General features: G+C 45.0%; 1 protein-coding gene across 1 annotated transcript in view; it reads left to right on the top strand.

Annotated features, from left to right (window-relative positions):
- CDPF1 (cysteine rich DPF motif domain containing 1) overlaps positions 1 to 17,715 on the top strand; it is a 195,828-nt gene that overhangs the window by 122,226 nt on the left and 55,887 nt on the right. The window contains exon 4 of the mRNA XM_078673811.1: positions 10,024 to 10,135. Within this exon, the coding sequence (XP_078529937.1) occupies positions 10,024 to 10,135 (112 nt within the window). The remainder of the gene's footprint in view (positions 1 to 10,023; positions 10,136 to 17,715) is intronic.

Consider the following 17,715-nt stretch of genomic DNA (forward strand, 5'->3'; position numbering starts at 1 on the left):
CATTACCCTCCCATGTAGGATGTCTCAATTATCTTCTCACTCCTCTCCTCCAAATTCCCAAACTCATCTCTCTCTCGCTCCCTAAAGGACCTTTCCTTCAAGCTTGCTGTTAGAAATTGGGTTTCTGGGTGGCCGAAGTATGCACCCTGTCCAAGCAGGAACCATAATCCTATTCAGGGTATGTTGGAAACACACACTAAATTAACCTTTGCTCACCATCTGGTAGCTGGGCACAGAGCAGTCAGGCTTAACTTAGGAGGCAAAGTGTAATTTAAACGGTAAAACTGTGAAAACACTACACAAAAGATACCATACCTAGTAGAAAAATAGAGCCTAATTTATTGAACAAAATTAGACCAAAACAACAAAAATCCAATAAGTAGGAATGGAGTTTTGAATTTTTAAGTAATATCTTGAAATATGCATAAAGCGCCAACTGGGGATATCTGGTCATGCTAGACCGTGTAAAATCCGAATGTTCAGGCAGACCGCTGAAACAGTACCTTGGTTCGAGGTTGCCCCGAGGGCGAGATGCGAGGAGCTGTTGACGCTATGTGTCAGAGTTGATCCTTAGGATGTCGGCGACGTGTTGGTTCCGAGCCAAGGAAGTCAGAGATGAGTCGCTGTCGCACCCCTCTGATGTAGGTGATGCGTCCTTGTCAAGCCGTGCAACCGGAGATGGGTTCGCCTCGATCCTAGCAGTAGTGGGGATGCTTCGGACCTGAAGGAAATGCACTGGTTCCGAGCTGCTCAGTGACTGCAATGCGTGGGTTTTTGCAGTTGCAGCACTTTTGAAGGGCCCAGGACTAGATTGGCATCACTTGACAAGGCAAAACTCTCAGATGGCAGAGTCCAGGTGCTGGTTGTGAAGTGGATTGCAGTCTTTGATTTCCATGAAACTTCCAACAGGACGCAAGCAGGCAATCCTTTTGAGCAACACTAAGTTCAAGTGCTGTAGATCCAGCCCTTCTCACCCGAGCAAGGAGGGCAACAGGCAGGTCAGCACAGCAGAAAAGCAGTTCTTCCAGAGCAGCAGTCCAACAAAGTGGCAGTCCTTCTAGCAGCAGACTTCCTTCCTGGGAGAGTATCCACAGACCCAGAAGTGTTCTGAGTTGGTAGACTGGTGCTTCTACCCAGTGGTGTCTTTGATTTGGGGGAGACTTCAAATAGGGACTTTGAAGTGCATAGAGGTACTCTCTTTCCTGCCTTGGTTCCAGACAACTACAGGGGGTTAAGCAGTCCTGTGTGTTGGGACAGGACACAGCCAATTCAGGTGTAAGTTTGAGGTTATGCCCAGCTCCTCCATCCCATCATGCCCTGTATGGCTCCTCAGCATGTGAATGGTTTAACAGTCACACCTAACCTCCCTTTGTGTGTGGCTGTCTACAGTGAATGCACATCTGCCTGTCTACAATGCACCCACCCCAGAGGTGCATTGTAGACAGGCAGCTGGCACACCGGTCTTAAGAGCAGAAAAATGCCAACTTTCAAAAAGTGGAATTTATAAGGTTTTAATCGTAAATTCAACTTTGCCATTAAAGAGGATGTATTATTACAAGTCCATAGGTACCCCAAACATGATAGATCTACTCCTTATCAATTAGAAATTATAACATATTAGATGTAATAGGAAATCCCCAATATTAATCTATGAGAGGAGTAGGCCTCACAGTAGTGAAAAACAAATTTGGATGTTTTTTCCTCCCAGAACATGTAAAACTTAACAGTACATGTCCTCCCTTTCAGTTATACAGTACCCTGCCCAGGCCAAGGGTGACCTATGTAATAAAAGGGGAGTTTAAGGCTTGGCACAGAGTTTTAAATGGCAAGTTGTAATGGCAGTAAAACTGTACGCACAGGCTGTGCAGTGGCAGGCTTGAGACCTGTTTTAAGGACTACTTAAGTGGATGGCACAAGCAGTGCTGCAGGCCAACTAGTAGAATATAATTAACAGGTCCTGGGCACATATAGTACACTTTACTAGGTACTTATAAGTAAATTGAATATGCCAATTGTGGATAACCCAATGTCGCCATGTTTAGGGGAGTGAGCACATGCACTTTAGCATTGGTTAGCAGTGGTAAAGTGCCCAAAGTCCTAAAACTGGTTATCATTAGGCCTGGGTGGTGAACTTCGCTCCATATGCAGAGTATGCAGAGTTTTCTGGACTTCGCAACCGGCGGAGCTCACGGAGTGCAGAAAACTCCGCTTCGCGATGTGCAGCGGAGTTTTTTCCCCGATTGCGAACGGCAAGTCCGCAAACGGCAAGTCCGCGAGCGCGAGCTGCCGTTTGGGTAGTTTTTTTCTTTGGAGCTCCAGTTGCCGGCTGTAACGTGTGTGGGTGACCTCTGCCGCTGTTTGGGGTGCCGTGCTATCTAACTGTGATGGGCAGATTCCAAGGTGCTCTGCGTAAAGCTCCCTAGATGGACTTGTGTCGCGAGATCTGTGCAGGGCTCTCTGTGTCCCTAAACTGTGAACTCCTCTTGACTAGGTGAACGGTACGATGTTTTTTCATCACTATGTGTGTACACTCACGCGCTGATACCTGAAACCTGGCCCTGGTTCTCCGTGTGCTTCAAGGGTAAGCCCCCTGGCTAGGTGTGCCTTGGAATCATCCAAGAAGGGGCTTCTTGCCCTGTATAATGTAATCTGAAGCCACTCGCTATGTGCCGTCTTCCGAAACCCCCCCCAGAGAGTCCCCACTGTGGCTTTCCGCAAGCCCCGCAGTGGCACGCAGTTTCTCTCCCCTGGGATCTGAAGCCCGTCTCCTCCCATCCATCTGAATCCATGCAGGTGTATGTGCCCAGAGGGCTGAAGATTGCTCGCTCCGGACCCGAACGTACACACATCAACGGGATCCCTGCCGTGCCCTCACATCTAACTCTGCCAGTATACAGTGAAGGGCCGGCTTTTGTCATTCCCACTCAAAAACAATCCCCACACGGGTCCCTTTTGAGGGAGGGGGTGAGAGGGTGAGGTGTATCTATTTTTGTGCTGAAGGGAGCTAAGGGCATTTATGAGCGCACATGGGCATCTCATCTCACTTTCGTTCAAATTGGGGACTGCAGAGGTGTCTTTTTGGAAAACTCGCCTTTTCAGGTTACTTTTTGATGGGAATTTATATCACCTCCCTTGTAGCCTTGAGTGGAAAAGTGAAAGCGAATCGAGGTGGTTAACTCCATGTGGCTGAAGTGCTTTTAACCACTTTTGTGGCCTGGCTGAAAACTACCAGTGCTGTTGTGTTTTGCAGTCACCTGTTCCGGACTGACAGTGTCACATGGGCCAGCTCTAAAAAGTGTGTGTACTTTTTTAAGCCCACTGGACCAAGAGAACGTCACACACACGTGCCCTTTCACAAGCACAGAGGATCTGTTGTGGGCATCAGTTCTGACTGTCCTCCTGACACCGCCAAGGCTCTGCTGTCTGTGTCAGTACAGGAGTACTGTTCTCCTGCAGGGGATCGGGTGTCTGTAAAGTCCTGACAGCGCCGAGCTACTGCTGCAGGCGTCAGTACCGTTCTCCTGACAGCAGGCAGCTCTGGTGAAGGCCCTGGTACTGTCCCACGCACACGTTGGCGGCTTTGCAGACGACCCTAGCGCTGTACTATATATAGTATGTGTACCTAGAACCTGACAGTACCTGCCCGGTATGCTCCTGTGCTGTAGGTCTGTGCCTACCCTGTGTTGATGACATCCCCCCAGGGCCCAGAAGGGTTTGTTTGGGGGGGGGAGGGGAAGGGAGAAATTCTTCACTCTTTACTTCGTCCTTCACAACAGGCAGGCCTTTGTTGTTCCACCCAAAAACAAGCATTGGCATAGCCAATAGGTCTCGCATTTGGGACCTTATGTGTTTAGCCATGCAACAGTTGATGTTGTTACACCAAGGATATTGTGCTGCATAACGAAATACTTATAAGGTCCCAAAAGCGTGAAGGCTGAAAACCTGGCTTTTTGATTAACTCAGTGGGGACTACATGCCTCTACACCTGCTCCAAGCGCCTGGATACTCTCACGGGTGATCAGAGTGCCATACAAATCAACAAATAAAACATGACATCCGTGGGAGAAGGGGTAGGTTTTATCACCCAGACATCAGGTGAAAGGCTTTACTTACACTTGCAGTGCTCCGTTTGCTCAGGCTGCGGATGCTGGGAGCTGGACAGCCACAGATTGCTTCATTTCTATCCCTGAAATATTAAATATGAACAGCAAATGGAACACTCTTTGTGGCTGACCAGTTCCCAATAATGTACACAGAGTGCTGATAACATTTAGGACTTTCAGATGCCATGCAGATGGCATGACTTGGGCTTATTGTGGTGTCGGTCAGGAAATTGGCAGGTACACCGTTTCAATGAAATGCACTACTTGATGGACACAGGGCTCAGACACTAAAGCATAAATTAGAGACCTCACAAGCGGATGGAGTACAAGTACTGAAATCCCATGAACGATCACTGTAATAATCGCCATTTTCCAGGTAGGCCAGCGAGGGATGCACAGATAATTAAGCTGATACCCCGACATTTACAGGTGCTTGTGCACCCCTCTCCTAGACATCTGGTTATCGTACATAGTGACTATTAAACCAGTAGAATGGCTAAGTGAGCGAATACATACTCCTGACAAAATGTACGTCTTTAATGTGTTTCCCTGCATGGTAGATTCTGCTGTATGTCCCAAATTGACTACAGTTAGTTAAGCAACAAACCTATCTAGAAATGGAAAACACCAGTTATTATAGGAATATGAGCCAGCATAAGTAAGTGGCATCTGCCAGTACATTTAACCTAATGGTTTTACTAAACTAGGAGATTGAAAGTGAAAGTTTCAGCATGTTATGAAAAAGGGGTTACTTTTTGTATATTATGTATGTATAAGATAATGTATTTAATACAATTTCAAGATTTATGACAGAAGCTACTTTAGATGTAAAATGGAGCCTAATGTATTGCAGAAGAACCACTTATTAGGCGGTGAAATTAAACAGCTAACAGACACAGCATGAGGTTAGATATTAGTACTCCTCTTTGTCAGATCCAAAATCCACTCTATATACGTTAAAGAATTGATAACAGTAGCTATTGGAGACAACTGTGCTGTCATGCCAGAAAATAAAAAGTAAGGGAAATAGGTACACTACTGTTGCAATTAAAGTTCTTTGTTTCAGATCACACTTGTGGTAGAGAACATGTTATTTTGCTAGAACAAATGTTGTCTATGGTGTTACCCAGTTTTGATGTCTGCATACCATCAAGAAGTAGTTGGGCCATAATCACCTTGTTTACGTTGGCGGCCGCTATATGATATTTTCAAACATATGGCATTGTGATTCTGTCACTGAAGTGCCTTTTTGGTTTGCCATTTTCAATGTGGTCTGCTGCTGGTTAAAAATGAACTAGCTGTGCAGCGATGAAAACATTTTCATAATGTAATCTATGAATTTCTTTGTTATTTTTACAAAGAGTTATAAGCGGTGTAGCTCATTCAAGCTTGTGTGCTGGTTTAGGGCATGTATTATTTTGTTCACTAGACATCGAGTACACTTAGTGTATAATTTGAAGATGCATGTTTTAGATTTTGTAGAAATGAAATTAAACAAAAGGACATTTTTTTATAACTATTTATATGGATTTATTGAATTTACAATTATGAAGGGTGTTTTATTTTTTGCCTCCTCACAATGGCTGTCTGAAATCACGGATTTTTCCATACTTCCATAATCTAAGCTCATACTGAAGACATGATTCATAAGGAGACAAAGTGATCTGAGATATTATTTTATCGGTGTCATTAAATGTCCTTGTTTGAACATTGTCACAAATGGATACTCTGTTACCTCTTTTTTTATTATTATTTTTTTATTGAGTTTTTATCCCACAGCAGACAGACAGGAAAAGAAAAATACTCAAGTAAATACATTATACTTCCATGAATTACGAAACAAAGGCAGCAAAAAATAGATACACATATATAACCTACAAAATCCTTACTGCCCCGTCCATTTCACAATTGGTAGCCATAATTTATACCCATACGTTTTCCGTCTAATAACCTTGAGTTTATACAAAGAAGATTCAAGATGGTATATTGACAGTAATTTAGCTTGCCATTTTACAAAATTTGGTGGTTCCGGGTCAATCTATTGCGAAGTGATACAGAATCTATATACAGACATACAGATAAAGACAAAGGCTTCTTCTGCTGGTGACCATTTGTGCAGTATATTTTCTTCCACGCCGAATATAACCAGTTGCGTAGTTAATTTTACACAAATGCCCAAGCTTTCCTTAATATAAAACTCAATATCTCCTATAAATTTAGAGAGCTTTGGACATAGGAAAAAAACATGGACAGTATCTGCAGCATTTAAATTACAGCGACTACAATGAGTCCCCCGACGAGACTTCCATTTTGCTAGTTTAGCTGGTGTGTAGTAAAGATCAAACACCGACATAAAATGTTGGGCTTGGAGAGATCCATTTAATAATACGCTGGTAGCTATCTCCAGACTTCTATCCAGCTTAGTTCCCTCTAAACCCAGCTTCTCTTGCCATTTCTTTTCTATTGCCCAAAGATCATCTTCCTCCATTGCCAGAAGGAGTGATACAGAGGACCCATTTTTAGCTTACGTTTAATTGCTTCAATAATCTCTATTTTATCTAAGAAAACCATATTTCCTGACAACTTCTCTTCACAAAAACTCCGAAGCTGAAGATATTTTAAAAAAATCAGCACGCAGCAACTTATACTTCCTCAATAAGAAATCAAAGAATGCAAAACTCTTCCCTTGAAATAAATCTCCCAAGTCCCGCACTCCCCGCTCATTCCATCTTGACATCACCTGATCTTTAAATATTTCAGGAAAGAGAGGGCACTTCTGAAGAGGTGTATACAGTGTTAGCTTACTGGTAATTCCAAATTTTCTCTTGATTATCCTCCAAACCAAATAGGCTCTGTGGAATATTTTAAATTTAGTTTTTTTTATAATAACTTGGTTCCACAATTCTATTTAGACATTGTTTAGCCTCTTCACCCAAAAGCATCTCATAAAAGGAAGGGGCACAAAATTCTACAGTAGGATCATCTGATAAGACCAGCACCCCCATATGCTGAAATAATGCTATCCAATGATAAAATTGAAAATTGGGAACGCCCCAACCTCCTCTCTCCCTTGGTAAAGTACATTTTTTAACAGATCTCCTTGCTCGATGATACCCCCATAGAAATCTTGAGCACATTCTATCTATTCGGGCAAAATAATGGGAAGATATTAAAAAAGGTATTGCTCGGAATATATATAAAAATTTTGGAAAGATAAGCATTTTCAATATATTGGTGCGTCCTACGAGCGAGAATTTTAAATTATTTAATCGCTCTAATATTTTATTTGATGAAACTATTATTGTATCCAAGTTAGCAGAAATGATGTTATCGACATTAGCCATAAGTTTTACCCCCAGGTAAGTGGCCTCTTGATCACAATTGATATTTTCTGGTCGGCCAGCTTCAGAATGTATAATTTGGGTCTTGGCTACATTTAACTTGTAACCAGAAACCCGGCCGAACGCCTCTGCAGCCTCTATAATAATAGGAAGGGAACTGGCAATATCATTTGAGACAACCGCAATATCATCTGCATACGCACAGATTTTGAACTCGGAATTTTGAATCTCAACAGGTTTAATAGCAGGGTTTCTCTCTAATGTCAAAATAAAAGGGTCTATATATAAAGCAAAAAGGAGGGGGGAGCAGGGGCAACCCTGCCTCGTCCCTCTTTCTATCGATACCTTCCCTGATAATTTCCCAGCTATCCGTATATATGCAGCTGGTTCTTTATATAGTGCCTTAATTGATTTAATTAAAGACTCTGGAAACCCCTTCTTCTCCAGGACCTGCCACAAGAAGCTCCACGAGACCCTGTCGAACGCTTTTTCAGCGTCCAACAGGGCCACGCCAACCGGAGAATTCTTTCCCTGTGCCCAGTCCAGCATAGAGATAATTCGCCTTATATGGTCCGTGGTTTCCCTATATTGTATGATACTCTGTTACCTCATTGTGCTTTTATTTAGCTTTGTAGTGCAGACTGCTTTGATGAGGGGTGTCTTACATTAAGGGGCCACTTGTCCAAAAGTTCTTTTGGCTTTATTATACAATTCTATCATTTCCGTAATGGAAAAATCAACATTTTTTGGCCCGTGAAAGTACATGTATTATTCTTCATCAGGATTGTTGAGTTTGAACAAATAACAAAGGTGGATTTTATTTTCTCCCTGTTGTGCAAATGTATTGAACTAAAGTTTGAAATATGCTTAGATGATATCTTGCATAGATATACTAGACTGTAGTCTGCAAAGGGTGTTGGTTTGGATTTTGACACCTCTGAGTATCGCTCCTCATGTTGCCTAACCCACGAGCTGTAGGTGAATTGAAAACGTTTTTAATGATCCATGGGAGGTAGCTACTGAATCACATTTTGCTCATACTTCTAGTACAAGTATACTGTTATTACTTCGTCTCACCATGTCATTGTGTTCTAATGAAGTTGGAAAGAGCAGATACAGTACAAGAGGCTCTATTATATTTTAAAATTGTGCTCTTTACTCGACTTTTTACTTTCCTGGTCCCTACCTCTTCTACCTCTTCTACCTGTCCTGAATCTATTTCAGCTTCATTTGATATATATCCCCACTATTTTTGCCCTTTTGAACTATCCTTATTCTCTGTTAACCCTGTGATGTATATGCTCTGTTATATTCCTTTTGTTTCATTCATAGATTCTAACACTCCTGTACTTTCTTTCCTTGCAATGTATTTCTTTTTTGCACTGCTTTTAAAAGGCCAAGGATGCAGAGTTTGTGCTCAGTCTTCCAAATGGTGCCTCTTCTGGCAACAATGATCCTTACAATGCCAGGCCTTCGGATCTAAAGCACCAACATAGATGAGCTTCAAAAACAGCGAAACTTCTCAAAGGATCACTGTTTTGTGGCCCTGGGGGACCAAAGTGCTTAGCTGTAGAAAAACATATTGGAGTGGGGACACTTTGAAAAGGAGGCTATCTCTTTCCCAGCATCTTCAAAGCTTGGCTCCTCCTGTGGTGTCCTTGTCCTCCTAGAAGCCAATTTAAAGAATACAGATATTTAAAAAAAACCTTTGCAGTAGCTTGTAGGGCTATATTTCCTGGCCCACATCCTTTCTTTTGTTGTTTTTTCTCTTCTTTTGCAGTGCTTCTAAAGGGGCCTGGGAGCCAGGTTTGTGCTTTGGAACGCTTCCAGTGCGGGGAATGTCGGCCCAGTGGTCCAGGACCACGTAGCGCGTGCTACAGCAACAACAATGACTGATATCTGGAATGGACACACAAATGGGATGGAAAGCGGGGGGGCAGTAACACATAGTAAGGGAGGGAGGCAGAGGAGAGAGCAGATACATGCACTTTGTTGGAACAGGAATGTCCTCTGCCAAGTGTACAGGTGTGTCCCTTTGCCCTGAATGCCCATCTGCTTGTATATCTGATACCTGAATTTTACTTTGGCCAAGCCAGTAGCTCTATGGATTGAGAGGTAAGGAGGTTAAAAATAAAGTAATTTTAGTAATGAGGCCTAAACAGCAGTGTATATATGCCTAATGCTGAGCCTAAAATGTGTGTGTTTTTCATGTATGTGTATTTGATTTATCTTCTCCGGGTATTAATATCATTGAAACTTGTCGGGCATTCAAGTATGAGTGTTTATGGGTTAAATGAATGTGGCAATATACTAGTGTCTGCTTAATTTTTTCACAAAGTCCAAAATAAATATGGATACATTTAGACTAAATTAGCAAAAAATAAACTTGGATAAATACAGAATGCTACAATAAATTGCTAAGCTTTTTATCAATTCATAAATAATTTCTACTTCTAATGAACCTTCACTTATTATCATGATTCAAAGTGAAATAAATGTCATTGCACAACCTACTGAGTCGGTGTAGCATAAATGCAGCCTAGACACGCCCAGTTACAGCTTTCTCTCTTCTTTTGCAGCCTCTTGGAGGAGTGCTACGTCATGAAGGATCCTTTCACCCCTGACAAGGAAAAGTTCCTGATTCTTGGATCCAGGTGCAGCCTGTGCAGCGACGTTGTCTGTGTTGGCCCGGTGAGGCACCCATCAATGCGGTTTATCGGTCTTTTGGCAAATGCACAATATTGGGAAAGTGACAGACCGCTTATAAAAAACACAATAAGATCCACAATCTCAATTTTTATTTTATTGTTTTATGTACGAAAAAGTAGAGTAAAAGATTACCATAAGGCACCTGATTAGGAGTTGGGTGGTCCAGGAGGCCAGAATTGCTGGCAGTTCTTCCTCTGCACCTTCCAATTATGAGTTATTCATCTCGGAATTGAAAATAATTTGCAAAGGTGTTATTACCAGATAAAAGTCCCCATACAGATTCAATTTCCATGCTGATCCTTAGCTGCTCCCCTTTACTATCCGCTTTGAAGCCGAGGTATAGCTGCTGGTAGGGAGGTGGTGACCTTCAGGATGTCCAAGGCATTGGAGACTGGCTCTAGGGAGGGGTGAGCGTTCCTTGCTCCTCCCATGCGGTATCTGCAGCCCTCCGCGATCCACAATGTATTTACCAGCTGGTTTTCCTGCTAGTAAATTGGATCTGCTATTCCCACACTGGGTAAATCCACGTTCTTGAATACCAGACATCTTGGGATCCCTTTCCTCTGAAATAATCTTTTTGCGTTTTTTGTAATAGAACTGTGAGGTTTTCACCTACGCAACTGTACTATTACCAATGATATTATTACTTCTGCTTGAGACCTGGACTAACGGCGCCAGTACTGCCTTTGTTCCAAATTGATCTCCATCTAAGACATACACAGGGCCTGATTCACAAAGGCCCCCCAGTCGTGGGTAAGTCTCCACACTCGTGGCGGAGGCCCCGCAGTCATGGGGGAGTCTCTGCACTCAGGGCCGAATCTCCGCAGTGATAAATCTCATTGGAGAGATTCCGACCTGAGTGCGGAAACTCCCCCACAACTGTGGTGTCTCTATCACAAATGCATAGACTCCCCCACGACTGCGGGGCCTCCATCACAAGTGCTGAGACCCCCCCCACAACTGCGGGGGGGGGGGGTATTTAGTTTCTTCAGTTTGTATATACTGAGCAAAAATATAAATCAAGCTTTTTGTGATTGATGGAATTGGGGTGGTCTAATTTCTCAGCAGAGCAAAAGTTAAAGTAAGGCCTAAAAAAAGGGGATACCCTGAGGCAAGTGTTTCTGCTTACCCAAACTAGCAAACTTCAAGCACTCTTGCTTTTGTAATGCCCAAAATAAATGCCAGTAGTGAAGCCAGGGTGCCAAGCTAAGGGCCTGCCAATGACAACCCTGCATGCCTGTGCCTCCTCAATCCCTTATTCCATTCTGGTAGTTGGATTTATATTACATATTCTCAGTCTTTTGTGTGACACCTGAATGCAAGCCAACACTGATTGTGAACATTGGAGAAACCAGACAAATTAGCATCACAGCACAAGAGAGGAAAATTAAGTTTGACAGTTCCAGAGAAGGGATTTCAGGAGCTTTAGGCATTAATTGGCTGTAGTTACCGCTAGTAGAAAATAAGGAACAACAGAAGTTACATTTTAGTCCCATGGAAGAGAAGAAGCAGGGTGATTGTGAAAGGTGGCCTACTTTAATGTTAAGGGTTCCCATTGGAGTTTCCTCATTACTTCACAAGGAGTGAGGTCCAGGTATCGTTTCCTACCTCTGATCCCCTCTCTCCCAATATGATGACAGATTGGTGTCCAGTACATTAACGCCAAGGCTATTGTGATATAAATGCCACAGAGAGCTGACAGCTCAAAACTGTGGATGCATCTTACATCTACTGTGGACTAGCAATCTGGCTTGTTAGGGGTTCAAATAAAGTAGTTTATAGTATTAAGTCTTCTTGCTGAAAAGTTGATGTTTTTCATGAATCCACATTGCAGCTATCTGAATGTGGTAAGCAGAGTTGCCTGTTGAAGTAATCTGAATGTCTATTAAACAAACTTGTTAGCATTTTGTGAGAAATACAAACGGGGGTCGGTATAGAATTGCCTGCACCCCGCATGCCATCTGTGCCCCCTGCAGATACAAGACACATTGTAGTTGCATGGCCAAAAATACATAAACATTGAGTTTGGGGTTCATTTGAGAAATAACTTTGGTTACAGGTTGATGTAGGAAGGCGGTCGAGGCTGGCTTATGCAAATGGGTAGACTGCAGAAGACCGAACTACGGGCAAACTACCCGGCATTTAAAGAGGGACGGCCTGAGATCCAGCAAAGGGGGAGAGGGCTCCCACTAATTTCTTTTTGTGTGAAGGAGTGAATATTGAAATGTTATGTGCGCTGAGGTGTGGTTAGGAGTGAAGGGTTACTCTCTGGGGGGGGTCTGAAGTTGGCCACTGCAATTAAATTCCTTTACCCCACCCCGGGGGCTGCATTGTGTCTTCTGGGAGAAGGGGCAGGTCAGGGCCATTGTTCCAGGGATAGGGGTTCATCAGGGGACTTGGGGGTCTGTCATATGAGACAGCAAGTCCTCCCAGATGTGCACTAAGGGTGGACGTCAAAGACGACTTGACTTCTCTTGGCGGAGACAGTCTAGTCTGTCTACCTCCATCTAATGAAGCTCTCATGCTTCTGCAGACGGGGGTAAAGAAAGCTTGTGCTGGAGTGCTTATCCAGAATAAGTTCCATATCCACGAAGCGAAGCTCCATCTTGCGCTGCTGGGCGCCTGAGAATTTCCAGGGCACAAACCACCCAGGAGTCAATCCCGCTCTTCCAGTGGTTGTCTGGAGAATGGCGAATTAGGATGCAGTTTCATTGTGTATTCTGTAGACGGGCGGAAGAAGTGCTGCTTATGGCACAAGTGCTCAGGGCTCCCAGAAAGATCCTGGAGAATTGGATCAATTGGTGGCGGGTGTTCCTGAAAGCCTACTTTGTGTAGGCCGGCACAATGGCTCACTCTTTTTCATGGTGGGCCCTATCAAACTGTCTCCCACGTATCTCTTAGCTACTGCAGCTAGGTCTGGATCTGTTCCCTGAGGGCTCTGGTCAACCAGCTGATCAGCCTGTAGCCATCGCGGAGAGTATGTATGGTTTGTAGGATCGAATGGGCAGCAGGTTCTACGCCCCATACTTCCTAGTGGTCACTGAGGGCACCAGTGAGCACGGCAGGAACTGGCCACCATGAAGGCCAAACTAGTCCATGAGAGCTTCGAAGAACAGGAGCTATCCATTTTCAAATACGTTTCCCACTGTGTCTAGGCCTGCCTGGGCCTACGGGCGCATCCAGTTGCTGGTGGTGTAGTCTTGGTGGGTTCTTGAGCCCAGCAGGGGGATAGCCGGGCATAGGGGGTCACTGGGCAGGTGAGTTGCAATCCCCCGCTGAGGCATGCAAGGGCCATCCAAAGGAGACGTAGGGATTGGCACTGCAGGCAGACCTCAGAATATGTGTTGACCAGAATCCAGTTAATTCTCTGTGTTCCCTATTAAAACATAGACAATAGCAAAGTAGTCTGATCCCAGTGTTCATTCATAGATCAGTCAACTCTTGCTATTCACGCCATAATATATAATGTGTATTTGTGGTCCATCAAATCTTAAAAACTTGGTGCTTACTAATCTTGCACAAGGGTGGAATCTTCATGGTTTCTCTGTCAGTGTAAATATCACCACAGTTTGAACTCTGCAGAACATTCTAGGTGAGGATTGAGATGGCAGAGCAGAAACTGTGTCTGATGGTTTGAGATGTGGCTGTCAAGCATAATAGTGTTCTGCAACACTGATTTAGCCAACGCATTCATGGTTGTTAAAGTCACTCAGACCTAAGCAGATAAATTCAGGAGGAATTGGCTCTGCAAGTAGGCAGAACAAAGGAAGGACTTTCAGCCACCAACGAAGATGGCATGGCATTGCTGCCAAATATGGCGGATACTGCTTACTGAGCTCTACGTGGCCTCCCTTCATTTATCCGGTATATCGCCCCGAATGGCTGCTCATCTGTGCCGGTGACAATGGTGGGAATGAACTGAGCACTTCTGGACTTAGGCAGAGTACCCTTGATACGTGCCGCAAAGGACTTAAGGGAGCACGCCAGTCTTATGGCGATGTTGGGGAGGCCCTCCTCTGAATGCGGCTGAGTGGTTGGAGCCGCGGTCTTGTGGTTCACAGTGGCGTTGCAGGGACATACTGGTGAAGACACTGGTAGCAGATAAATTACCCTGCTGCAGGTGATAGGGGCCCTCTCTCCCTTCTGGCGAGCTTTCGGCGTCTGGCGGTGAGTAGTAGAGAGTGCGGCCGTCTGATGGTGTGGATGAGGTGCTACCCTCGGGGTTCTCAATGGGGCACCGTCAGGGCATTGGACATAAGCTGCCCAACGATTGGCGTTACCCGTGGTGTTGGAGGCGGCTAAGCAATGGGTAGAGCCATGCTGCTGAGCACAGTGCTGCCATGAGAGGCCCGAGGAGTGAGTCTTGTGAAGCAGACCTTGGGACTTAGGCCGGCCCACCTCCTGCCTAAATTAAGCGCTATTCCATGGGAGATACATCGCCAATAAATCAAGCTCTTAACTAACAGTTGGATTCAGTATCTGTTTGAGAGCCAACCTCACCCCTTTTGACTAGATCTGGTGGGACCCCCTGGGCGATCGGAAATCGACATGCGACAGAGAGGTCCCTGCAGTTGCTCTATGCGCCATGGGCACTGCAGGAGAGTAGGGTCTGCTTCCCATGGTCGCCCCCACTTTTTGCTGTGATTCTCAGATTTTTCGACTTTAACACCTTCAATGCTACACTAGATTTTTCTGCTGCGCTGGACCTTCTTTTTTCCCATTGTTCATGACAAGGTCAGCTCGTCATAAGCACAGCTCCAGTGGTACTTCATGACGAGCTGACCTTGTCATTAGCATGTGGCTGTGGGCCTGCTAATTAGACCCACAGCCCAGCTGTTCTCTCTCTAAATTGAAACCATGCACTTTAGGTGCATAACAGATTGGTTACTGGGTCATCCTTGTGAGCCCCTGTATAGTGTACCATAGGTACCCAGGGCATAGGTGAACCCTAGGCCTACCAGGGGCTGCAGCATGTATTGTGCCACTCCTGGTTTGCCTTCCAAATTGACAAGACAGGTCTGCTCACACAGCCTGGGTAAGGTGGTGTGATCACCCCTTACTTAGATATAGTATACCTATATCTACCTTAACATATAGACACATATACACCTATAAGCCACTCCTAAGGTAGGCCTCGACAAACCTGGAGGCAGAGTGCTTGGTTTTATGTGAGAGGGCGCCCTAACATGAGCTGAGCCCCTCTGCAGCTTTCAGAACCATCTCCTTATAGCTGTTCTATGATATAGCCATACCATATACTCTTAAGTGCATTATAATCCGTGCGGTTAATGCGAACTTTGGTTTGGCTTTATCAAAACATGTCGTGTAAGGTGTCAAACACTTTGGAATACTACCCCCCGCCAATTCTGGCGGCATGGGTAGCATTCCACCCTTCTAGAGGGAAAAGATATGTAGTTTACTGCTTTACCCGGTTAAAGTTAAACAGAGCCTCCGCATCACCTCCCCAGACAGGGGTTTTGTGTATTGGGGCAGGGAGGGCTGCATTCAGTGAATGCATCTAGACACTGCCAGGGACACACAAGGTGCTCCATACATAGCCCAGTTCAAACCAGTTGCTGGGGCACTCCAGCCCCAGCTCTGGCGCGAAACTGGACAAAGGGAAAGGTCTGTAACCACCCCTTTCTCAGGTCCATCCATAGGAGGGACCTAGTCAGGTAATCCAGCCCCCATCCTTAGTATAAGTATAGGACCTGTGTCCCTGGGACGTTAGATTATCCTGGACGAATCTTTGTAAGACCTATCTTGGACCTTCGACGTTCCATTCTGACTGGAAGACGGAAGACATCTCCCTTGTGGTCAAGGAGTGACCACCCTGTGCAAACAGGCACCAACAGCAACTTTGCCGGTCTGCAGTTTCAAGGCTCCCGACGGAACCCGAAGACTCTGCGACTCAAGAACTGGACTTCCAGACTTTTCTGACCCCGACCTACATCCACATCAAAGCTGAGACCCGTGGCGGACACGAGAGACGTGGGACCGGACATCTTGGACATCCTTCATTTTGCTACCTGCACTCCTTTCCTGAAGACTCAGTAAGTTGTGCATTGGGGTACAAGAAGCCCCAGCCCCGAGCATCATTTGAACCGAAGCTCAGACCCCCACACTCAGCGAGTGTCCCGTGGGCCCCGCCTTTACATTTGTGCTCGATGCGTCTTCCCGGCTCCTTGCCCGTTGGCTAGTGAGCCCCCTGAAGATGCCATCTTGAATCTAATTTGCGATCCTGGTTGCTCCAGGCTTGCCCCAGCTTCCCTAAAAAGAAGCACCACAGACCTTGCTGGTCTGCAACACAGCCAATCTCGACATCTGGTGTGTGTTGCGGTTGCCAAGGCTTGTTGGGCCCAATTCGGATACCGACGCTGCAGTCATCTAGATCCATCGTGGGACAGCTCGAATCCAGCTCCTGGTCATCGTTGATGCCTCCTGGACCTCGTGACTGAAGAGACAAACTCACCTTCTTCACCTTAAAGCACCCGACATTGCCTGGTTCCTTCCTGGTTCCTTCCCGGTCACTGGCTAGTGACCCAGACTCTGTCCCCTCTGCTTTCAGGTTCTTCACATCTCCGATCCACCCTTGGATCCACCCGGACACTTTTCCTCTGGTCGCCTGCAGCACTTCTTTGCAGCTCTCCATAGAAAACGACGACGAAACCTGACACGAAAAGACACCTATGCACCCGGCTTCCCTGGGTGAGGTATCATGAGTACTCCGGTGCTCCCGTGGGTCTTGACTCTCGAAGTGTCCTAGATTTAAAAGGGTTCCATCCTAGTCCATCCGGAAGTGTTCTTTATTTGTAACTTTGTAACTTTTACGAACTCCATAGAAAGTCAATGGGAACCCGCACCTGTGTTTAGACACTGCACGCGACTCCCGTGGGTCTCCTACTTCCTAACCTTTGGTTGCTTAGTGTAGCCCCAGCGATTCTACAGGTCCTAGGCCTGCTCTCTAACTCTCATGTGGTACTTATACCACTTTTTCAATATATGGTTTGTGAGGCCCCCAGGGCATAACGTATACTGTGCAACTTATCGTAAATGAACTGTGTGACTTGTATTGTAATTTTACTTCTGACCTCATAAAGAGTGCAGAGGGGTTGTGTTTAGATTAAATACATATATATTTGATATATACCTTGTGTGGTGTCCTTTCATTTGGTATTCAAGAGATAATATATGGTAAAACAACTTGCTTAACTCGCCTACTGAAGTCTTCGCCTGAAGACTGCTGGTTCATGCTACCACTAGGATAGATTTCTATAAGGTTGACTTTACAACCATCATCAATAAGGGTCGATTAGACTCGTGCAAGGTGCCCATTAGAACTAGTGGACATCATGTGCCAGGCTAACTTCTCACATTGGTGTGCAGCGGTTGGGATAAGAGCTTGCAATTTGTTTTACCAAATAATCTTGTAATATCATCTGAAAGATAATATCAAGGTACCTGTAGGTACATATAAATCAAGTCTTAGATATACATAAGTTCTACTGAACTTAGTAGTTGTAGGTGGTAAGGGCCTAGCACACCCTGACAACAACTTCTTG

This window comes from Lissotriton helveticus, chromosome 1_1 (genome assembly GCF_964261635.1).
Source record: "Lissotriton helveticus chromosome 1_1, aLisHel1.1, whole genome shotgun sequence".
In the NCBI taxonomy this organism is placed as follows: Eukaryota; Metazoa; Chordata; class Amphibia; order Caudata; family Salamandridae; genus Lissotriton; species Lissotriton helveticus.